This window comes from Oncorhynchus mykiss, chromosome 12 (genome assembly GCF_013265735.2).
Source record: "Oncorhynchus mykiss isolate Arlee chromosome 12, USDA_OmykA_1.1, whole genome shotgun sequence".
In the NCBI taxonomy this organism is placed as follows: Eukaryota; Metazoa; Chordata; class Actinopteri; order Salmoniformes; family Salmonidae; genus Oncorhynchus; species Oncorhynchus mykiss.
The window spans coordinates 81,786,081-81,811,080 of NC_048576.1; the positions used below are offsets into that span (position 1 = coordinate 81,786,081).

At 44.1% G+C, this 25,000-nt stretch overlaps 1 protein-coding gene across 1 annotated transcript in view; it reads right to left on the bottom strand.

Moving 5' to 3' along the window:
• The window catches only part of LOC110538995 (SH3 and multiple ankyrin repeat domains protein 1-like), a 108,139-nt gene that overhangs the window by 53,149 nt on the left and 29,990 nt on the right, over nucleotides 1-25,000 (bottom strand). The window contains exons 2-7 of the mRNA XM_036939541.1: nucleotides 24,455-25,000; nucleotides 10,296-10,499; nucleotides 2,567-2,638; nucleotides 1,936-2,044; nucleotides 994-1,148; nucleotides 382-549 (exon numbers count right to left, since the gene is read on the bottom strand). The exon at nucleotides 24,455-25,000 is cut by the window's right edge and continues 3 nt beyond it. Coding sequence (XP_036795436.1) covers nucleotides 382-549; nucleotides 994-1,148; nucleotides 1,936-2,044; nucleotides 2,567-2,638; nucleotides 10,296-10,499; nucleotides 24,455-24,952 — 1,206 coding nt within the window. The 5' untranslated portion in view covers nucleotides 24,953-25,000. The remainder of the gene's footprint in view (nucleotides 1-381; nucleotides 550-993; nucleotides 1,149-1,935; nucleotides 2,045-2,566; nucleotides 2,639-10,295; nucleotides 10,500-24,454) is intronic.

Genomic DNA, 25,000 nt, shown 5'->3' on the forward strand with positions numbered 1-25,000 from the left:
GGGATGAGAGACAGGCCTCATCATGGGTTAGAGGGTACAGGGAGATGAGAGACGGGCCTCATCATGGGTTAGAGGGTACAGGGAGATGAGAGACGGGCCTCATCATGGGTTAGAGGGTACAGGGAGATGAGAGATGGGCCTCATCATGGGTTAGAGGGGTACAGGGGGGTGAGTAGCAGGAGAGACACATCAGGGTAAGGGAGGCGTACCATGACATGAGAGGATAACATAAATATAGAGATGACATTTACACACTGACATTAACACAAATACACACACACACAAACCTATATACACACAAACACAGTGAAATGCTAATGGACATTGACACTTGAACACAGACTAGACCCCACAGAAACACACACCTACACCTCAATCTACCTGGTGTGTCTCATCCCAGCCGTTCTCGTCCCTGACGGCCAGCTTGGCGCGGTGGTGGAGCAGGGTCTCACAGCAGGAGGTGTCGCCCCCTGTCAGCACAGTGTGGTAGAGCGGAGTCAGCCCCCGCCGGTCCTTATAGTCCGGAGACGCACCCAGAGACAGCAAGGTCTATAGGGATACACCAGGTAGACACACATACTTACACTCTTAGAAAAAAGGTGCTATCTAGAACCTAAAAGGTTTCTTCGGCTGTCCCCGTAGGAGAACCCTCTAAATAACCCTTTTTAGTTCCAGGTAGAACCCTTTTGGTTCCAGATAGAACCCTTTTGAGTTCCTTGTAGCACCCTTTCCACAGAGTGTTCTACATGGAACCCAAAAGAGTTCAACCTGGAACCAAAAAGGGTTCTCCTATGGGGACAGCCGAAAAACCCTTTTGGAACCCTTTTTTCTAAGAGTGTATTAAACGATTAGTTGAATATCACTATAACATATGAGATATCATTATAAGAACATCATGACTGTATCTCAACACAAGACACTATGCACAGTGGGTCCATACATGCTCCTTTAATCCATGGATGTGAGTGTAAGGAGGTGTGTGTGTGTGTTTACCAGCAAGGCTGTGTGGCAGTGGCTGCGGACAGCCTTGTGTAGAGGTGTGAGTCCGTCCTTGGACCTGAAATCAAGATGAGCCCCTCCCAGCACCAGCCCCCGTATGGCCTCCCCTCCCCCCGGCTCACATTGCACGGCCAACGTCAGGGGGGTTTCTACAGAGGAGAGAGAGATGGAGCAATGGCGGGACGGAGGGGCTCATATATTTAATCAGACAGACAGGAGTGGGGCCATGGAGTTATGACATGAACATTACAGCATCATGTCACTCTAGTCTACTGTAGTAGTATGGTATCCCTTATCTGATAGTGGCAGATGTAGAGCTCTCTGCTGCCCCTTGGTGTTGCCAGGTGGAAGTGCACTTCACACTTCCAGCGACAGCAGGCTCTGTTGTGTGAGAGGACTGTTGCAGCACACCCAAAACTGCTAAAAGTAGCTGCCTGTCTCCCACCTCGTTATATTATCTGGCTCTTAAATGAGACTCAAACTAACTGTCTACTTTGCTTATTATAATCATCTTTAAGTGTTAGATAGATAGAGCTTTGGGTAAGTGTGATTCAGAGTTGGAGAGAGTATTGGGGGTTTTCAGGTCGAGGTTACAGAGGACAGCCATTAGCCATAGCTCCCACAGCTATCTTGGCTGTTAGCTAATTCAACTTGGATATGAACAGTTTGCTAGCTAGATGACAGGTTGTATGGCTGAAGGGTCTGGAAATGATCTCTAGGATGCTAAATATACAGTGGCCATATGCCCCACAAATGTTATGGGTCACTAAGAAGGATTTCAGACAGACAGACAGACAGACAGACAGACAGACAGACTGACTGACTGAATGACTGACTGACTGACTGACTGACTGACTAAATGGCTGATTGGTGCTAACTGACTGAGAAGAGGTCACAGATCACCCTGGCAGCGGACAGCATCTGACAGCGTCTCACCTCCCGTGTCAGGGTCCTGGTAGTTGGGGTCAAGCCCTTTGTCCAAGAACTTGGCCATCTTGTCCACAGAGCCACTTTGGATATAGTCCATGAACTTCTTCAGACTGGCCTATGAGAGGCATGAGGGGATAGAGAGAGATGAGGGGACTGCAGAACCTAAAAGTGTTCTTTGGCTGTCCCTATAGGAGAACCCTTTGACGAACCCTTTTCTGTTCCAAGGGTTCTACCTGGAACCAAGAAGGGTTCTCCAATAGGGAAAGCCGAAGAACCATTTGGAACACTTTTTTCTAAGAGTGTGCCAGCACTGCGTTCCACAGAGAGCAGAGTTGACACATTAATACTGGAGTTGTCTGCTACACAAAGCACAGCACAGCTAACAGTGGAGGGCTGCCCCAAGGGCCTGTAACTGCAGACAGACAGTGTGCAGTCCCACTCACACACACACACAGACACACAAGGCGTGTACACACACTGACACGCAAAGAGTGCACACACCCACGCATAAGTATGCACACACATACACACACACTCCCGCCAACACATACACCTTCATACTGCACCAATGCATGCTACACACACTTACACCTACAATTCACACTGTGCCACACCCTTTGAAACAGACCACCATTACCTTAGTGTGGAGTTTAGCCAGCTGTTTCTCATCTAGATTGGTCTGTTTGTATACTCTGGTCTTGTAACGAAACTAGAGAGAGACAGAGAGAGACAGAGAGAGACAGAGAGAGAGAGAGAGAGAGAGAGAGAGAGAGAGAAAGAGAGAGAGAGAGAGAGAGAGAGGGGGGGGGAGAGTTAATCCTGACTGGAAGGCCTTTTGTCCTCAATTCTCTCAGCTTTTGGCCTAGATCCACATGATGGAGCCTGCAGATGTATTGCAAAATGATGCTTTATCTAGTTTACCCGTAACTTCCATCCTCCTCCTCGTCCTCCTCTCAACGAAAAAAGAAAAAAGAAAGAAAAGGCACAGGTTTACACTAGTTTCCAGCCACAGAGTGAGAGTAGCCCACAGAGTAACCTTACAGAGTAACCCACAGAGTGAGAGTAGCCCACAGAGTAACCTTACAGAGTAACCCACAGTGAGAGTAGCCCACAGAGTAACCTTACAGAGTAACCCACAGAGTGAGAGTAGCCCACAGAGTAACCTTACAGAGTAACCCACAGAGTAAGAGTAACCCACAGAGTAACCTTACAGAGTAACCCACAGAGTGAGAGTAAGCGACAGAGTAACCTTACAGAGTAACCCACAGAGTGAGAGTAAGCAACAGAGTAACCTTACAGAGTAACCCACAGAGTGAGAGTAGCCCACAGAGTAACCTTACAGAGTAAGCCACAGAGTAACCTTACAGAGTAACCCACAGAGTGAGAGTAACACACAAAGTAACCTTACAGAGTAACCCACAGAGTGAGAGTAGCCCACAGAGTAACCTTACAGAGTAACCCACAGAGTGAGAGTAAGCCACAGAGTAACCTTACAGAGTAACCCACAGAGTGAGAGTAGCCCACAGAGTAACCTTACAGAGTAACCCACAGAGTGAGAGTAACCCACAGAGTGAGAGTAACCAACAAAGTAACCTTTCAGAGTAACCTGCAGAGTAATCTTACTGAGAAACCCACCGAGTGAGAGTAACCTTACAGAGTAACCCACAGAGTAACCTTACAGAGTAACCCACGAATGAGAGTAACACACAGAGTAACCTTACAGAGTAACCGTACAGAGTAACCCACAGAGTGAGAGTAACCCACAGAGTAACCTTACAGGGCAACCCACAGAGTGAGAGTAACCTTACAGAGTAACCCACAAAGTGAGAGTAACCCACAGAATAAACCACAGAGTGAGAGTAACCATACAGAGTAACCCACAGAGTGAGAGTAACCCACAGAGTAACCTTACAGAGTAACCCACAGAGTGAGAGTAACCTTACAGAGTAACCCACAGAGTGAGAGTAACCCACAGCGTAACCTTACAGGGTAACCCACAGAGTGAGAGAAGCCCAAAGAGTAACCTTACAGAGTAACCCACAGAACGAGAGTAACCCACAGAGTAAACTTACAGAGTGAGAGTAGCCGACAGAGTAACCTTACAGAGTAACCCACAGAGTGAGAGTAACCTTACAGAGTAACCCACAGAGTGAGAGTAACCCACAGAGTAAACTTACAGAGTGAGAGTAGCCCACAGGGTAACCTTACAGAGTAACCCACAGTGAGAGTAACCTAACCTTACAGAGTAACCCACAGAGTAACCTTACAGAGTAACCCAGAGTGAGAGTAACCCACAGAGTGAGAGTAGCCCACAGAGTAACCTTACAGAGTAACCCACAGAGTGAGAGTAGCCCAAAGAGTAACCTTACAGAGTAACCCACAGAGGAACCTTACAGAGTAACCCAGAGTGAGAGTAACCCACAGAGTGAGAGTAGCCCACAGAGTAACCGTACAGAGTAACCCACAGAGTGAGAGTAACCTTACAGAGTAACCTTACATAGTAACCCACAGAGTGAGAGTAACCTAACCTTACAGAGTAACCCACAGAGTGAGAGTAGCCCAAAGAGTAATCTTACAGAGTAACACACAGAGGAACCTTACAGAGTAACCCAGAGTGAGAGTAACCCATAGAGTGAGAGTAGCCCACATAGTAACCTTACAGAGTAACCCACAGAGTGAGAGTAACCTTACAGAGTAACCCACAGAGTGAGATAACCCACAGAGTAACCTTACAGAGTAACCCACATAGTAACCTTACAGAATAACCCACAGAGTGAGATTAGCCCACAGAGTAACCTTATAGAGTAACCCACAGAGTGAGAGTAACCTAACCTTACAGAGTAACCCACAGAGTGAGAGTAGCCCAAATAGTAACCTTACAGAGTAACCCACAGAGTAACCTTACAGAGTAACCCAGAGTAACCTTAAAGAGTAGCCCAGAGTGAGAGTAACCCACAGAGTGAGAGTAGCCCACAGAGTAACCTTACAGAGTAAGCCACAGAGTGAGAGTAACCTTACAGAGTAACCCACAGAGTGAGATTAGCCCACAGAGTAACCGTACAGAGTAACCCACAGAGTAACCTTATAGAGTAACCCACAGAGTGAGAGTAACCTAACCTTACAGAGTAACCCAAAGAGTAACCTTACAGAGTAACCCACAGAGTAACCTTACAGAGTAACCTTACAGAGTAACCCAGAGTAACCTTACAGAGTAACCCAGAGTGAGAGTAACCCACCGAGTGAGAGTAGCCCACAGAGTAACCTTACAGAGTAACCCACAGAGTGAGAGTAACCTTACAGAGTAACCTTACAGAGTAACCCACATAGTGAGAGTAACCTAACCTTACAGAGTAACCCACAGAGTGAGATTAGCCCACAGAGTAACCTTACAGAGTAACCCACAGAGTGAGAGTAGGCCACAGAGTAACCTTACAGAGTAACCCACAGAGTGAGAGTAGCCCACAGAGTAACCATACAGAGTAAGCCAAAGAGTGAGAGTAACCTTACAGAGTAACCTTACAGAGTAACCCACAGAGTGAGAGTAATCTAACCTTACAGAGTAACCCACAGAGTGAGAGTAGCCCAAAGAGTAACCTTACAGAGTATCCCACAGAGAAACCTTACAGAGTAACCCAGAGTGAGAGTAACCCACAGAGTGAGAGTAGCCCACAAAGTAACCTTACAGAGTAACCCACAGAGTGAGAGTAACCCACAGAGTGAGATTAGCCCACAGAGTAACCTTACAGAGTAAGCCACAGAGTGAGAGTAACCTTACAGAGTAACCCACAGAGTGAGATTAGCCCACAGAGTAACCGTACAGAGTAACCCACAGAGTAACCTTACAGAGTAACCCACAGAGTGAGAATAGCCCACAGAGTAACCTTATAGAGTAACCCACAGAGTGAGAGTAACCTAACCTTACAGAGTAACCCACAGAGTGAGAGTAGCCCAAAGAGTAACCTTACAGAGTAACCCACAGAGTAACCTTACAGAGTAACCCAGAGTAACCTTACATAGTAACCCAGAGTGAGAGTAACCCACAGAGTGAGAGTAGCCCACAGAGTAACCTTACAGAGTAACCCACAGAGTGAGAGTAGCCCAAAGAGTAACCTTACAGAGTAACCCACAGAGTAACCCAGAGTGAGAGTAACCCACAGAGTAACCTTACAGAGTAACCCACAGAGTGAGAGTAACCTAACCTTACAGAGTAACCCACCGAGTGAGAGTAGCCCAAAGAGTAACCTTACAGAGTATCCCACAGAGGAACCTTACAGAGTAACCCAGAGTGAGAGTAACCCACAGAGTGAGAGTAGCCCACAGAGTAACCTTACAGAGTAACCCACAGAGTGAGAGTAACCCACAGAGTGAGATTAGCCCACAGAGTAACCTTACAGAGTAACCCACAGAGGAACCTTACAGAGTAACCCATAGTGAGAGTAACCCACAGAGTGAGAGTAGCCCACAGAGTAACCTTACAGAGTAAGCCACAGAGTGAGAGTAACCGTACAGAGTAACCCACAGAGTGAGATTAGCCCACAGAGTAACTGTACAGAGTAACCCACAGAGTAACCTTACAGAGTATCCCACAGAGTGAGAATAGCCCACAGAGTAACCTTATAGAGTAACCCACAGAGTGAGAGTAACCTAACCTTACAGAGTAACCCACAGAGTGAGAGTAGCCCAAAGACTAACCTTACAGAGTAACCCACAGAGTAACCTTACAGAGTAACCCAGAGTAACCTTACAGAGTAACCCAGAGTGAGAGTAACCCACAGAGTGAGAGTAGCCCACAGAGTAACCTTACAGAGTAACCCACAGAGTGAGAGTAGCCCAAAGAGTAACCTTACAGAGTAACCCACAGAGTAACCTTACAGAGTAACCCAGAGTGAGAGTAACCCACAGAGTGAGAGTAGCCCACAGAGTAACCTTACAGAGTAACCCACAGAGTGAGAGTAGCCCAAAGAGTAACCTTACAGAGTAACCCACAGAGTAACCTTACAGAGTAACCCTGAGTGAGAGTAACCCACAGAGTGAGAGTAGCCCACAGAGTAACCTTACAGAGTAACCCACAGAGTTAGAGTAACCTTACAGAGTAACCCACAGAGTGAGATTAGCCCACAGAGTAACCTTACAGAGTAACCCACATAGTAACCTTACAGAGTAACGAACAGAGTGAGAGTAACCCACAGAGTGAGAGTAAGCCACAGAGTAACCTTACAGAGTAACCCACAGAGTGAGAGTAGCCCACAGAGTAACCTTACAGAGTAAGCCAAAGAGTGAGAGTAACCTTACAGAGTAACCTTACAGAGTAACCCACAGAGTGAGAGTAACCTAACCTTACAGAGTAACCCACAGAGTGAGAGTAGCCCAAAGAGTAACCTTACAGAGTATCCCACAGAGGAACCTTACAGAGTAACCCAGAGTGAGAGTAACCCACAGAGTGAGAGTAGCCCACAGAGTAACCTTACAGAGTAACCCACAGAGTGAGAGTAACCCACAGAGTGAGATTAGCCCACATAGTAACCTTACAGAGTAACGTTATAGAGTAACCCACAGAGTGAAACTAACCTAACCTTACAGAGTAACCCACAGAGTAACCTTACAGAGTAACCCAGAGTGAGAGTAACCCACAGAGTGAGAGTAGCCCACAGAGTAACCTTACAGAGTAACCCACAGAGTTAGAGTAACCTTACAGAGTAACCCACAGAGTGAGATTAGCCCACAGAGTAACCCTACAGAGTAACCCACATAGTAACCTTACAGAGTAACCCACAGAGTGAGAGTAGCCCAAAGAGTAACCTTACAGAGTAACCCACAGAGTAACCTTACAGAGTAACCCAGAGTGAGAGTAACCCACAGAGTGAGAGTAGCCCACAGAGTAACCTTACAGAGTAACCCACAGAGTGAGAGTAGCCCAAAGAGTAACCTTACAGAGTAACCCACAGAGTAACCTTACAGAGTAACCCTGAGCGAGAGTAACCCACAGAGTGAGAGTAGCCCACAGAGTAACCTTACAGAGTAACCCACAGAGTTAGAGTAACCTTACAGAGTAACCTTACAGAGTAACCCACAGAGTGAGAGTAAGCCACAGAGTAACCTTACAGAGTAACCAACTGAGTGAGAATAACCTTACAGAGTAACCCACAGAGTGAGAGTAACCTTACATAGTAACCTTACAGAGTAACCTTACAGAGTAACCTTACAGAGTAGCCCACAGAGTAACTTTACAGAGTAACCTTACAGAGTAGCCCACAGAATAACCTTACAGAGTAACCCACAGAGTGAGAGTAACCTTACAGAGTAACCTTACAGAGTAACCCACAGAGTGAGAGTAAGCCACAGAGTAACCTTACAGAGTAACCCACAGAGTGAGAGTAGCCCACAGAGTAACCTTACAGATTAAGCCACAGAGTGAGAGTAACCTTACAGAGTAACCTTACAGAGAAACCCACAGAGTGAGAGTAACCTAACCTTACAGAGTAACCCACAGAGTGAGAGTAGCCCAAAGAGTAACCTTACAGAGTATCCCACAGAGGAATCTTACAGAGTAGCCCACAGAATAACATTACAGAGTAACCCACAGAGTGAGATTAACATGACATAGTAACCCACAGAGTAACCTTACAGAGTAACCCATAGAGTGAGAGTAACCTTACAGAGTAACCCACAGAGTAACCTTACAGAGTAACCCACAGAGTGAGAGCAACCTTGCAGAGTAACCCACAGAGTAAGTAACCTTACAGAGTAACAAACAGAGTGAGAGTAACCTTACAGAGTAACCCACAGAGTGAGAGTAACCCACAGAGTAACCTTACAGAGTAACCCACAGTGAGAGTAACCTTACAGAGTAACCCACAGTGAGAGTAGCCCACAGAGTAACCTTATAGAGTAACCCACAGAGTGAGAGTAACCTTACAGAGTAACCCACAGAGTGAGAGTAGCCCAAAGAGTAACCTTACAGAGTAACCCACAGAGTAACCTTACAGAGTAACCCAGAGTGAGAGTAACCCACAGAGTGAGAGTAGCCCACAGAGTAACCCTACAGAGTAACCCACATAGTAACCTTACAGATTAACCCACAGAGTGAGAGTAACCTCACAGAGTAACCTTACAGAGTCACCCACCGAGTGAGAATAACCTTACAGAGTAACCCACAGAGTGAGAGTAACCTTACATAGTAACCTTACAGAGTAACCTTACAGAGTAACCTTACAGAGTAGCCCACAGAGTAACTTTACAGAGTAACCTTACAGAGTAGCCCACAGAATAACCTTACAGAGTAACCCATAGAGTGAGAGTAACCTTACAGAGTAACCCACAGAGTGAGAGTAACCCACAGAATAACCTTACAGAGTAACCCACAGAGTGAGAGCAACCTTACAGAGTAACCCACCGAGTAACCTTACAGAGTAACCAACAGAGTGAGAGTAACCTTACATAGTAACCCATAGAGTGAGAGTAACCTTACAGAGTAACCCACAGAGTGAGAGTAACCCACAGAGTAACCTTACAGAGTAACCCACAGAGTGAGAGTAACCTTACAGAGTAACCCACAGAGTGAGATTAGCCCACAGAGTAACCTTACAGAGTAACCCACAGATAACCTTACAGAGTAACCCACAGAGTAAGAGTAACCCACAGAGTAACCTTACAGAGTAACCCACAGAGTGAGAGTAACCTTACAGAGTAACCCACAGAGTGAGATTAGCCCACAGAGTAACCTTACAGAGTAACCCACAGATAACCTTACAGAGTAGCCCACAGAGTGAGAGTAGCCCACAGAGTAACCTTATAGAGTAACCCACAGAGTGAGAGTAACCTAACCTTACAGAGTAACCCACAGAGTGAGAGTAGCCCAAAGAGTAGCCTTACAGAGTAACCCACAGAGTAACCTTACAGAGTAACCCAGAGTGAGAGTAACCTTACAGAGTAACCCACAGAGTAACCTTACAGAGTAACCCACAGAGTGAGAGTAACCTTACAGAGTAACCCACAGAGTAACCTTACAGAGTAACCAATAGAGTGAGAGTAACCTTACAGAGTAACCCACATAGTGAGAGTAACCCACAGAGTAACCTTACAGAGTAACCCACAGAGAGAGAGTAACCCACAGAATAACCTTACAGAGTAACCAACACAATGATAGTAACCCACAGAGTAACCCATAGAGTGAGAGTAACCGTACAGAGTAACCCACAGAGTGAGAGTAACCCGCAGAGTAACTTTACAGAGTAACCTTACAGAGTAACCTTACAGAGTAGCCCACATAGTAACTTTACAGAGTAACCTTACAGAGTAACCTTACAGAGTATCCCACAGAGTGAGAGTAACCTTACAGTGTAACCTTACATCCAGGCTGTATATACCTCCAGATATGGTACCCCCTTCTCAAAGGATTGTGGGTACTCTCTCAGCATCTTCTCCTCCTCCAGGAACTTGGCGTCATGGCCTTCGGTGGCTGGTTGGAACAAGCCGTAGTTCAACACATCCCGCAACGAATCGGTCAGAGAACATAGAACCTGCTGCTTGGCCTTCCAAACGGTCGCATCTGGGTTGAACCGCAAACACTTCTGCAGAGGAGACAGGGAGAGAAGGGGAGAGGGAGAGGGAGAGAGAGAGAGGGAGAGGGAGAGAGAGAAGAAGAAAGAGGGTTCAATAGTGGTGCTTATAGAGAAGAGATAGAGGGCGGAGAGAGGGGGGTAGTTGGGGTTTAGATGAAAACACTAAACAAGAAAAAGTGCGGAAAAGGAAAGCATTGAACTGTAAAGTAGAAAAGGAACAGCAATTTAACAGTCTAGACTGAGGGAAGGGTCCTGGTGCAGTATTAGTGTGTCTGTCAGAAGTGGAGAACCGCTCCTCGCTGCAGTACTGCTGTTGTTACCATTCTGAACCACTAGGGAGAGACATTGTGAGTCCACCACAGGGACCAGTGATGTGTATGGTTTTATACAGTAAGGAGATATGAATGGCTGATTGTACTGTTTCCTCTGACCAGTGAGCTCCTGTATGGTGAGATGAATAGAATGTTTGATTGTGCTGTATCATATAGGCACAGTTAGCATTAGACTTAATGTCCTTTTATGGACAGATCCACATCTGTTTCTGTAGATCATGAATCAAACAGTCTTCCTCTCTTTCTCTCTCGCTCTCTGGTGTGAGTCTGGGCTGAGGCTGAGGTAGAGCAGGCCATTCCCCTGACCTTGAAGCAGCTGTGTGATTGGTCCTTCTGGAGAGCAGCTGGATCTCTCGCTTGCTTCTTCTGCATGCATGGATGTACGCTCCACGGCTCAATATATCTCACTAACGTGTTTAACTCTCTCTTTCTGTCTTAATCTCTCCCTCACTGACTGTCTCACACACTCTCTCTGTCTGTCTGGTGTCATGACGTTGGCCTGGGGGTAGGTTTATGACAGTCATAAATACCTCTTCCCCCCTTTTTCCTCTCTCTACCCTACTGATGTTACATTTGCAAACCCCTTGGTTAACATAGAGATTCTGGGAACATCAGTAGGTGGGGGGAAATTAACTATATTCTGGTAATCCGACCAACTGAACATATGCGGTGGTACTTAATGAATGATGTCAGTTCGGTTGTCATCTGAGACATTCTTATCAATGATAAGATGACATAAACTCTACAGTGGAAAGTCTACACATCAGAGTTATCAGATTCACATGGAATTGTTGTTAAAACATTTTTTGATAATGAAATTATTTGTGATGGGTTAAAATGAGATTTTAGCTTCTAAAATGTGAGAATTGGGTTTTCATAAGGTTAGGGCTCTGCTCAATCAGTGGCCCGCCCCTGTGAAGAGTCATGGGTTATAAAACTTTTCAGACACACCCTTCTCGCTCCACTATATAAAGCCTTGACGACAATATAACCTCCTGTTCCGAGGATGTGAGGACGACGGTCCGATGTCAGAATGGTTCAGATAAAAACTACAGAACGAAGCCAACATCAGCGTGAACTTTGGTTGCGAATGGTATGAACTTTGAACTCTTATTCACTACAGAAGTGATACCTCCTAGCCGTTGAGTTAGCAACAGCAGCTGCAAACGAGGGTTAGGAAGGAACAGAGTGTCCCGTCACTCACACAACGACGTTACTACAGCGTATCCAATTGACCACCAGAGACATTCTTCAAAGGATAAAGGACTCGGTTTGGCAACACGGCCTTCCATCTACCAACCTACCGAAGCACAGCTCAGAGTAAATATATATTGCATTTTCCTTTTCCGAATGGGCGGTAATTTAGAATGCATAAGATACTGTATTTACAATAGCACAGCTTCTTCCTTTGTTACTTAGTCTTCCCGCTCTTTCACTCAAAACCAGCCCCTTTTCTTTTGTGTAACAAGCTGTCATATCTGTTCCGCCCGCCAGGGACGTTTTCCTTTATGACGTCATTTGTAATCAAGTTATGATTAATTATGTGTATGTGTAATTCTGTGTGATTAGTTAGGTATTTAGGATTGCTGTATTGTATTTTGTATTGCTGATTCAACTTGTTAGCCAGGGTTCATGAAGATAACCAAGAACTTACAACTTTCAGATGAGACTGAATTAAGGTGACGATTAATATTGACTGCTATTCATGTAAAATATTACTAGGTCTTTAAGAGTTTATTCGGAAGATAACAGCTCCAAAAATATTATTTTGTGGTGCCCTGACTCTCTAGTTAATTACATTTACATGATTAGCTCAATCAGGTGATATTAATTACGGATAAATGATTTTATAGAATAGCATCTCATATCACTTAACCCAGCATAGTCAAAGACACGACACTGGCTGTGTGTGTGTGTGTGTGTGTGTGTGTGTGTGTGTGTGTGTGTGTGTGTGTGTGTGTGTGTGTGTGTGTGTGTATGTGTGTGTGTGGGTGGGTGGGTTTGAAGGAGGGAGGGAGAGAGTGAGAATGGAATACTGTGCAGAGGTGTAAAATGTCTCTCTCCCTCTCTTTTATTCAGTCTGGGTTTGTGCACAGCCAACCGAATCACTATGGCAACCAGGTCATTAGTGGAGCAAGCTCCTTGTTGCCATAGAGACATCCCTGTGTTCCCTTGGAGATGGGGAACTATGGGATAAAGTGAGAGAGTGCCTGTGTGTATGTGTGTTTTACAGTGAGACTGAGAACGAGAGGTGGAGTCAGGGGGAGGAAAGGGTTTATGTATAAGAGAGGGAGCGAGGGAGCAATGGAGGGAGGGATATAGAGAGAGAGAAAGAGAGATGGAGAAAGAGAGACATTGAAAGGGAGAGTAAAAGAGAGAGGATGAGTAGGTGTGTCAGCATGCAATAGATTGTTTCTTACACACACGCTGACATACTGCACCAACATGTACATTCAATCACACACTAGAATTAACACTCAGTCCCTTCAAAAAACACACACGCAAACAGAATGCAAGCTAGGGAAGCTAAATATAATCTGAGATCATTGAGGAGGAGGAGAAAGTTTATCAATACAGCATAATGCATGAAGAATATTCCCATAATCACCATCATTATTGTTTCAATTATTGTGACACTCTTTATATAATTACTGTAAATCTGCTTTTACATTTAAAAAAATGTTTTATTAACCCATTCACCACCCTCTTCAGAGGACACGTCTTCTTTGTTTTTTACAGCTTTTCTACTTCATATACAGTGGGGCAAAAAAGTATTTAGTCAGCCACCAATTGTGCAAGTTCTCCCACTTAAAAAGATGAGAGAGGCCTGTAATTTTCATCATAGGTACACTTCAACTATGACAGACAAAATGAGAAGAAAAAAAATCCAGAAAATCACATTGTAAGATTTTTAATGAATTTATTTGCAAATTATGGTGGAAAATAAGTATTTGGTCACCTACAAACAAGCAAGATTTCTGGCTCTCACAGACCTGTAACTTCTTCTTTAAAGGGCTCCTTTGTCCTCCACTCGTTACCTGTATTAATGGCACCTGTTTGAACTTGTTATCAGTATAAAAGACACCTGTCCACAACCTCAAACAGTCACACTCCAAACTCCACTATGGCCAAGACCAAAGGGCTGTCAAAGGACACCAGAAACAAAATTGTAGACCTGCACCAGGCTGGGAAGACTGAATCTGCAATAGGTAAGCAGCTTGGTTTGAATAAATCAACTGTGGGAGCAATTGTCTGTCATAGTTGAAGTGTACCTATGATGAAAATTACAGGCCTCTCTCAACTTTTTAAGTGGGAGAACTTGCCTAATTGGTGGCTGACTAAATACTTTTTTGCCCCACTGTACATAGATTTTACATAAAGATTTTACATATACATTTTAATTCTGCAGTTAATCTTAGGGGAATTAACACATTTGTTTAAGACAGGAGAGTTTCTGTTCAATACCAAAGCAGGTGGGAGAAGAGGAACGGGTGGACCACTGAACAAGCAACCTGATTGGTCCATATACCTACGGATTGGTTGAAATTACTCATTGAACTCTCTCATGAGCCCTCCACTCCAGACTAACTCTTTACAGACTTCTAACAGAGAGGAAGACCATCTCTGCTTCTGAGTCTGACTGGTTCTGACATACTGTTATTGATTCAGTATTATAGACTAACAACTAGCTGTAGGTTGAGGCATCTTACAGGCCAATAAGTGACAACAGTCCATAGTCACTTCTCTCTTTTACACTCATATTGCAGTCAGGGCCGTAGCTACATATGAAGACACCGAGGTTCGGATCTTTCAGAATTTGAAAAATATCTATTTTGGGAACTCGGTCGTGGTCTCAACTTACTGTTGAGAATTAGAATAGTAGAATACACAAGGTGACATTTCAAAACATGGTTGTTCATCAGCAGTTTTCCTTCCTATATGTCCCACACTCACAGTCACTCAATTAGTCCATATCTGTTAACATTTTTTGAATCTACTTAGTCTAGCCAGCCATCTAAAGTAATCATGGTTGATTACTCTCACTCAGATATCATATGGTATAAACATGGTATAAGTCATGGCAAATGTGTAGAATTGCAGGAAATTACTAGAACAAAAAATCTGTAAATCTGTTTACCTTTTGCTAATAAAGTACTTTTTCTGCTAACAGATCCCTCTGTATGTTTTTAATCCCGGTGCTGAATTAATGTGAGTTAATGCGGCTGACTGTATTGCTAATAGGCCATATGTTTGAAGATGAGTTAATGAGGCTAACTGTATTGCTAATAGGCTATATGTTTGTAGATGAGTTAATGAGGCTAACTGTATTGCTAATAGGCTATATGTTTGAAGATGAGTTAATGAGGCTAACTGTATTGCTAATAGGCTATATGTTTGTAGATGAGTTAATGAGGCTAACTGTATTGCTAACAGGCTATATGTTTGTAGATGAGTTAATGAGGCTAACTGTATTGCTAATAGGCTATATGTTTGTAGATGAGTTAATGAGGCTAACTGTATTGCTAATAGGCTATATGTTTGTAGATGAGTTAATGAGGCTAACTATATTGCTAATAGGTTATATGTTTGTAGATGAGTTAATAAGGCTAACTGTATTGCTAATAAGCTATATGTTTGTAGATGAGTTAATGAGGCTAACTGTATTGCTAATAGGCTATATGTTTGTAGATGAGTTAATAAGGCTAACTGTATTGCTAATAGGTTACATGTTTGTAGATGAGTTAACGAGGCTAACTGTATTGCTAATAGGCTATATGTTTGTAGATGAGTTAATGAGGCTAACTGTATTGCTAATAGGTTACATGTTTGTCGATGAGTTAATGCGGCTAACTGTATTACTAATAGGCTATATGTTTGTAGATGAGTTAATGCAGCTAACTGTACTGCAAATAGGCTATATGTTTGTAGATGAGTTAATGAGGCTAACTGTATTGCTAATAGGCTATATGTTTGTAGTTGGACTGAGGTGAATGAAGCTAGAGCAACTCAGGCGATAATGGCGGGTTCCTTTTTGCTTGTTTTTGCTGTCCTCCAAATTGTAATTTAGAATTTTTTAAATCATACAAAAATGCAGTAAAGCTTCAACTTTCTTAAAATATTTTGTAAGGTGTGGGATTTCACCCCAACTCACTCACTCACTCACTCACTCACTCACTCACTCACTCACTCACTCACTCACTCTCTCCTACCCTCTGGCCCTTTTCTGCAGGGCAAGTGCAGGGGGATTAGCAGCCTTTAATGAGAACTATGGGGAAATAACCACCCCCTCCTTCCCACTCTGTTTAAGTCAATTTCTTCGGCCTCTCTCTATCTCAATTCAATTCAATTCAAGGGCTTTATTGGCATGGGAAACATGTGTTAACATTGCCAAAGCAAGTGAGGTAGACAACATACAAAGTGAATATATAAAGTGAAAAACAACAAAAATTAACAGTAAACATTACACATAAGGAGGTTTCAAAACAGTAAAGACATTACAAATGTCATATTATATATATATACAGTGTTTTAACAATGTACAAATGGTTAAAGGACACAATATAAAATAAATAAGCATAAATATGGGTTGTATTTACAATGGTGTGTGTTCTTCACTGGTTGCCCTTTTCTCGTGGCAACAGGTCACAAATCTTGCTGCTGTGATGGCACACTGTGGAATTTCACCCAGTAGATATGAGAGTTTTTCAAAATTGGATTTGTTTTCGAATTCTTTGTGGATCTGTGTAATCTGTCTGTCTGTCTATCTCTCTCACTACCTCTTTCCCATCTATTTGCTATGTTCCCCCTCTCTAGCTACCTCACAGTCACACAGTCCTCCTTTCCACATTCCTTTCAGCCACGTTTCCCTCCCTCCTTCCATCCCCTGTCCTCTCCTCTCCTCTCTTCACCCTCTTATCTGGTTCTGCCTCTCTTATCTGGGCCCCTCTTCACCTCTGGCTGAGCACTGAGAAGGCCCTTACAAGGCTTACAGTTGTTGGTCTACTCTAAATGTATGTCAATGGGATGATACTATGTTTATACAGCAGGTAAGATGACTGTGTATAGATGTACTATATACTGTATGTGTAGGTAAATATACTGTATATCAGGGGGTATGTGGGCACTTCTTAGGCAGTTGTGGAAATCCTCAATTCATAACATTTGTGTTTATGAGCTGCTGCCCGTCTCTCCATGATCTCATTACAATACAATAACCAGCAATTAGAGTTTATTGAGGGCGAATTAGCTGACATGTAGACATGTAGATCAGGCCTAATACACTGGGATTATAGAACCATATTACCCCGCTGCACAGGAGAGAAGGAGATAGGAGGGAGGACAAGAGAGAGAGAGAAAGAGAGCGAGAAAGAAGAGAGAGACAGAGAGAGAGAGAGAGACAGAGAGAGAGACAGAGAGAGAGAGAGAAGAGAGAGAGAGAGAGAGAGAAGAGAGAGAGAGAGAAGAGAGAGAGACAAAGAGAGAGACAGAGAGAGAGAGAGAAGAGAGAGACAGAGAGAGCAGAGAGAGACAGAGACAGAGAGAGAGAGAAGAGAGAGACAGAGAGAGAGAGAAGAGAGAGACAGAGAGAGAGAGAAGAGAGAGACGGAGAGAGAGAGAAAGAGAGAGAGAAGAGAGAGAGACAGAGAGAGAGAGAAGAGAGAGAGAGAAGAGAGAGATGGGAAGAAGTGAGGTAAGGAGGGTGAAGGGACGGTGTGAAAGACAAAAGGAGAGAAGGACGATATGAGATGGAGGGAGGTCAGGAGAGAGGAGAAATAGAGGACATGATATTGCCCTACTCCTCAGAAACATCTGGAAGTCATGTGGTGTCACTGACCATAACGTGGCAGCACAAACTGTAGTATTGGTTATCTTAGATCATGTCAAAATACATGTTCCTTCCATAAGACACAGAGAAAGGATCTTGGGTAACCAATTCCCCAGCATGCTTCTCATTGTTCGCACACAGAGCGGAGCGAGGGAACAAGTAACAGCAGGAGATCCACAGAATAAAGTAATACACAGAACTACACAGTAATACACAGTACTACACAGTAATACACACTCGTATAGTCATCATAACACGTTCAAATCAGCACACAGACATATACAGTGCAATCAGAAAGTATTCAGACCCCTTCCCTTTTTCCACATTTTGTTACGTTACAGCCTTATTCTAAAATGGATTCAATAAAACAAAACAGAAATACCTTATTTATATAAGTATTCAGACCCTTTGCTATGAGACTCAACATTTTCCCATTTATCATCCTTGAGATGTTTCTACAACTTAATTGGAGTCCACCTGTGGTAAATTCAATTGATTGGACATGATTTGGAAATGCACACACCTGTCTATATAAGGTCCCACAGTTGACAGTGCATGTCAGAGCAAAAACCAAGCCATGAGGTCGAAGGAATTGTCCGTAGAGCTCCGAGACAGGATTGTGCCGGCCCACAGATCTGGGTAAGGGTACCAAAAAATGTGTGCAGCATTGAAGGTCTTCAATAACACAGTGGCCTCCATCATTCTTAAATGGAAGAAGTTTGGAACCACCAAGACTCTTCCTAGAGCTGGTCCCCAGGGCAAACTGTGCAATTGGGGGAGAAGGGCCTTGGTCAGGGAGGTGACCAAGAACCCGATGGTCAATCTGACAGAGCTACAGAGTGCCTCTGTGAAGATGGGAGAACCTTCCAGAAGGACAACCATCTCTGCAGCACTCCACTAATCAGGCCTTTATGGTAGAGTGGCCAGACGGAAGCCACTCCTCAGTAAAAGGCACATGACAGCCTGCTTGGAGTTTGCCAAAAGGCACCCAAAGAGTCTAAGACCATGAGAAACAAGATTCTCTGGTCTGATGAAACCAAGATTGAACTGTTTGGCCTGAATGCCAAGCGTCACGTCTGGAGGAAACCTGGTAACATCACTACGGTGAAGCACGGTGGTGGCAGTATCATGCTGTAGGGATCTTTTCAGCATCAGGGACTGGGAGACTAGTCAGGATCGAGGGAAAGATGAACGGAGCAAAGTACAGAGAGATCCTTGATGAACACCTGCTCCAGAGTGCTCAGGACCTCTGACTGGGGCAAAGATTCACTTTCCAACAGGACAACAACTCACAGCCAAGACAACGCAGGAGTGGCTTCGGGACAAGTCTATGAACGTCCTTGAGTGGCCCAGCCAGAGCCCGGACTTGAACCCAATCGAACATCTCTGGAGAGACCTGAAAATAGCTGTGCAGTAAAGCTCCCCATCCAACCTGACAGAACTTGAGAGGATCTGCAGAGAAGAATGGGAGAAACTCCCCAAATACAGGTGTGTCAAGCTTGTAGTGTCATACCCAAGAAGACAAGAGGATGTAATCGCTGCCAAAGGTGCTTCAACAATGTACTGAGTAAAGAGTCTGAATACTTGTGTAAATGTGGGATTTCCGCTTTATTTTTTATAAATTTGCAAAAATGTCATTATGGGGTATTATGTGTAGATTGATGACTATTTAACAATAATTTAAAAAAATGCAAATACATTTTTGAATAAGGCTGTAACGTAACAAAATGTGGAACAAGTCAAGCGGTCTGAATACATTCCCGACTGTAATACACTCACACACATGTCAAACAATATGCATAGGGGGATAGGGGATACTGTCAAAAATTCACATATGTTCACATTTGGAGTTCCCTTGTTTGTAAAGTGGTGGTGTGTGGTTGAGTAAAAAGAGCATCCGCTTTCATGTAGCATGTATCTCACCACACTCTACACTTCTCTCTCTCTCTCTCTCTCTCTCTCACACACACACCACAGTCCCCAATCTCTCTGCTCTTAGTAATTTAATTTACGGCACAATCAAATGATTCATGATCCATTAGGTCCTGATACTCATCTGAGAGAGAGAGAGACAGAGAGAGAGACAGAGACAGAGACAGAGACAGAGAGAGGTGTCACTGGTTTCTGTTTGTCTAGGTGGGGAGATTGACATGTCACTGGTTTCTGTTTGTCTAGGTGGGTGGAGATTGACATGTCACTGGTTTCTGTTTGTCTAGGTGGGGAGATTGACATGTCACTGGTTTCTGTTTGTCTAGGTGGGGAGATTGACATGTCACTGGTTTCTGTTTGTCTAGGTGGGGAGATTGACATGTCACTGGTTTCTGTTTGTCTAGGTGGGGAGATTGACATGTCACTGGTTTCTGTTTGTTTAGGTGGGGGGAGATTGACATGTCACTGGTTTCTGTTTGTCTAGGTGGAGGGAGATTGACATGTCACTGGTTTCTGTTTGTCTAGGTGGGAGAGATTGACATGTCACTGGTTTCTGTTTGTCTAGGTGGGGAGATTGACATGTCCCATACTAGCTATCACATTCTGAAGAAAACCTGACTGTGGATTGGTCTCACCTACAATTTGTCTATTCCACCATGCTCTGCTCTGTGGGGGATATGAGGGTATCATGGTTCAGACCAGGGTTCTAGTGGTGGGCTACATTAGTCTCAACAACCAAAAATAGCTTTTCTCATATTGAGTTTGGCTTTATTACACCATTTTAAACCTCCTTATTAGTGACAGTAAGCCAGAGGGTGTTCTTCTCTCTCTCTCTCTCTGTCTCTCTCTCTGTCTGTCTGTCTGTCTGTCTCTCTCTCTCTGTCTCTCTCTCTCTCTCTGCCTGTCTCTCTTTCTGTCTCTGTCTGTCTCTGTCTCTCTCTGTCTGTCTCTGTCTGTCTCTCTCTCTCTCTGTCTCTCTGTCTGTCTCTCTCTCTCTCTGTCTCTCTCTCTCTCTCTCTCTCTGTCTCTCTCTCTCTCTCTGTCTGTCTCTCTGTCTGTCTCTCTGTCTGTCTCTGTCTCTCTCTCTGTCTCTCTCTCGCTCTGTCTCTCTGTCTGTCTCTGTCTCTCTCTCTGTCTCTCTCTCTCTGTCTCTCTCTCTGTCTGTCTGTCTCTGTCTGTCTCTCTGTCTGTCTCTGTCTCTCTATCTGTCTCTCTCTCTCTGTCTCTCTCTGTCTCTCTGTCTGTCTCTGTCTGTCTCTCTCTATCTATTTGTCTCTGTCTCTCTCTGTCTCAATTCAATTCAATTCAAGGGGGCTTTATTGGCATGGGAAACATGTGTTAACATTGCCAAAGCAAGTGAGGTAGATAACATACAAAAGTGAAATAAACAATAAAAATTAACAGTAAACATTACACATACAGAAGTTTCAAAACAATAAAGACATTACAAATGTCATATTACGTATATAGACAGTGTTGTAACGATGTACAAATGGTTAAGGGTACACAAGGGAAAATAAATAAGCATAAATATGGGTTGTATTTACAATGGTGTTTGTTCTTCACTGGTTGCCCTTTTCTTGTGGCAACAGGTCACAAATATTGCTGCTGTGATGGCACACTGTGGTATTTCATCCAATAAATATGGGGGTTTATCAAAATTGGGTTTGTCTTCGAATTCGTTGTGGATCTGTGTAATCTGAGGGAAATATGTGTCTCTAATATGGTCATACATTGGACAGGAGGTTAGGAAGTGCAGCTCAGTTTCCACCTCATTTTGTGGGCAGTGTGCTCATAGCCTGTCTTCTCTTGAGAGCCATGTCTGCCTACAGCGGCCTTTCTCAATAGCAAGGCTATGCTCACTGAGTCTGTACATAGTCAAAGCTTTCCTTAAGTTTGGGTCAGTCACAGTGGTCAGGTATTCTGCCACTGTGTACTCTCTGTTTAGGGCCAAATAGCATTCTAGTTTGCTTTGTTTTTTTGTTAATTCTTTCCAATGTGTCAAGTAATTATCTTTTTGTTTTCTCATTATTTGATTGGGTCTAATTGTGTTGCTGTCCTGGGGCTCTGTGGGGTGTGTTTGTGTTTGTGAACAGAGCCCCAGGACCAGCTTGCTTAGGGGACTCTTCTCCAGGTTCATCGCTCTGTAGGTGATGGCTTTGTTATGGAAGGTTTGGGAATCGCTTCCTTTTAGGTGGTTATAGAATTTAACGGCTCTTTTCTGGATTTTGATAATTAGTGGGTATCGGCCTAATTCTGCTCTGCATGCATTATTTGGTGTTCTACGTTGTACACGGAGGATATTTTTGCAGAATTCTGCATGCGGAGTCTCAATTTGGTGTTTGTCCCATTTTGTGAAGTCTTGGTTGGTGAGCGGACCCCAGACCTCACAACCATAAAGGGCAATGGGCTCTATGACTGATTCAAGTATTTTTAGCCAGATCCGAATTGGTATGTTGAATTTTATGTTCCTTTTGGTGGCATAGAATGCCCTTATTGCCTTGTCTCTCAGATCATTCACAGCTTTGTGGAAGTTACCTGTGGCCTGATGTTTAGGCCAAGGTATGTATAGTTTTTTGTGTGTTCAAGGGCAACAGTGTCTAGATGGAATTTGTATTTGTGGTCCTGGCGACTGGACCTTTTTTGGAACACCATTATTTTGGTCTTACTGAGATTTACTGTCAGGGCCCAGGTCTGGCAGAATATGTGCAGAATATCTAGGTGCTCCTGTTGGCCCTCCTTGGTTGGTGACAGCTGTCTCTCTGTCTGTCTCTGTCTGTCTCTATCTATTTGTCTCTGTCTCTGTCTGTCTCTATCTATTTGTCTCTGACACTCTCTGTCTCTCTGTCTGTCTGTCTCTCTCTATCTATTTGTCTCTGTCTCTCTCTGTCTGTCTCTCTGTCTGTATCTCTGTCTCTCTGTCTGTCTCTCTATCTATTTGTCTCTGTCTCTCTGTCTGTCTCTGTCTGTCTCTATCTATTTGTCTCTGACCCTCTCTGTCTCTCTGTCTGTATGTCTCTCTCTCTCTCTGTCTGTCTCTCTGTCTCTCTGTCTGTCTCTCTATCTATTTGTCTCTGACACTCTCTGTCTCTCTGTCTGTCTGTCTCTCCCTATCTATTTGTATCTGTCTCTCTCTGTCTGTCTCTCTGTCTGTATCTCTGTCTGTCTCTATCTATTTGTCTCTGTCTGTCTCTGTCTATCTCTGTCTGTCTCTCTATCTATTTGTCTCTGTCTGTCTGTCTGTCTCTCTCTCTCTGTCTCTCTCTATCTATTTGTATCTGTCTCTCTCTCTGTCTCTATTTATTTGTCTCTGTTTGTCTCTCTATCTATTTGTCTCTGTCTGTCTGTCTCTCTCTCTGTCTCTCTCTATCTATTTGTCTCTGTCTCTCTCTCTGTCTCTCTCTATCTATTTGTCTCTGTCTCTCTCTCTGTCTCTCTCTATTTATTTGTCTCTGTCTGTCTCTCTGTCTCACTCTATCTATTTCTCTCTGTCTGTCTCTCTGTCTCTCTCTATATATTTGTCTCTGTCTCTCTCTGTCTCTCTCTATTTATTTGTCTCTGTCTGTCTCTCTGTCTCTCTCTATCTATTTGTCTCTGTCTCTATCTATTTGTCTCTGTCTCTCTCTCTGTCTATTTGTCTCTGTCTCTCTCTCTGTCTCTCTATTTATTTGTCTCTGTCTCTCTCTCTGTCTCTCTCTATCTATTTGTATCTGTCTGTCTCTCTGTCTCTCTCTATTTATTTGTCTCTGTCTGTCTCTCTGTCTCTCTCTATCTATTTGTCTCTGTCTGTCTCTCTGTCTCTCTCTCTCTCTCTATCTATTTGTCTCTGTCTCTCTCTATTTATTTGTCTCTGTCTGTCTCTCTCTATTTGTCTCTGTCTCTCTCTATCTATTTGTCTCTGTCTGTCTCTCTGTCTCTCTCTCTCTCTCTATCTATTTGTCTCTGTCTCTCTCTATTTATTTGTCTCTGTCTGTCTCTCTCTATTTGTCTCTGTCTGTCTCTCTCTATTTGTCTCTGTCTGTCTCTCTGTCTCTCTCTTGGTCTCTTTTTCTCTCACTCTGTCTCTGTATTTCTATTCTGTAAAACAGCTAGGTCACCTTGAAACTCTCTCTCAGTTCAGTCACTGTGCTGACAGGATCAAACTGTGTGTTTCTGCTGCTGAGGCACTGTGTGTGTGCGCGCGTGTGTGTGTGTGTGTGTGTGAACACACTTTGCCCTTATGTCTTAGTGGATCTGAAGAAGTACTCTGGGAGAATGTCTGCCTAGCTTTGCAGATTTGAATTGTCGAGACATTGAGAAAAAAAAGAAAAAATATGTACGTACCCAAACACCGAGAGACACAAGAACAGGTCAGAAGTCAAGCAACTGCTGTGAAGAGTTCAAGATGTAAACCCCCAGCATACTCACCAACAGTTGAACTGGGCGTCAGTGGTTGTATGGGGGAGAAGTAGTGACTGTCTGTTTGACGGAAGTGTGAATGGGGGTGGTCCTGAAGGTTGGTTATAGGGTGTGGTACTGACTGTCAGTGGTCATAATGTTTGTGTTTATTGATGCCAGTGGTTGCTATACGAATGTAGGATCTTAATTTGATCACTCTTTTGTTGCTGAGAATTCTCCTGCGAGGCAGAAAATGCAAACTTATGGTGTATTTGAGTTTTAACAAGGCTTCTAAAGTTTGTAATTTCCACTTTGACATTTCAGACTTGATTTTCCCTTATGAAAAATGTATCAACCCTTCCAAAAATGTCCATTAATTATGATCCACATAATAATTCACATTTCCTGTTGCTGCAGGTTTATTTTCATGCTGTAGCAAACTGGCTCAAATTAAGATCCTACATCTGTAGGGGTGGTACAATAGGTGTGATGTCACTGACCGTCTGTTTGATGTCGGGGATGCCGATGCGGAACACCATCATGGCGATGTGGGCGTCCTCTGATGGCGCCCTGCTGGAGCTATGCTCTCTCAGCCTCTTCTGCTGCTGCTGCTGATTGGCTGGCTGTTGATGGGTGGGTCCATGGTTGGACGAATAAGGGTTTACTGTGTGCCCGATGTTGCCGGGTCGTATCTGTCTGTCTCCTGTGGGTCGTCCAGCCATTTTGCCTAATTGCCTGTGCCCCTCATCCCTGCCTCCTCGCGACATGCCTCCTCCTCGCCTGACTTCCTCCACTTCCTCTTCCTCCTCTTCTCCCTCCAGCTCTCCATTCTCCCCATCTTCTCCCTCCTCAGCACGGTCATCTTCCTCACCCTCCTCTTCTTCATCTTCCTCCTCCTCCTCTTCCTCGTCCTCTGCCCCAGGATATAGATGTCTATTGTTTCCCAGCATCCTTTGCTGCTCCTCGTCACTGGAGAGGGGGCTGAGCGGCATCGTCATGGCGACAGGGAGGGTGGCACAAACGGCAGCGGCATCATTCCCCAAGAC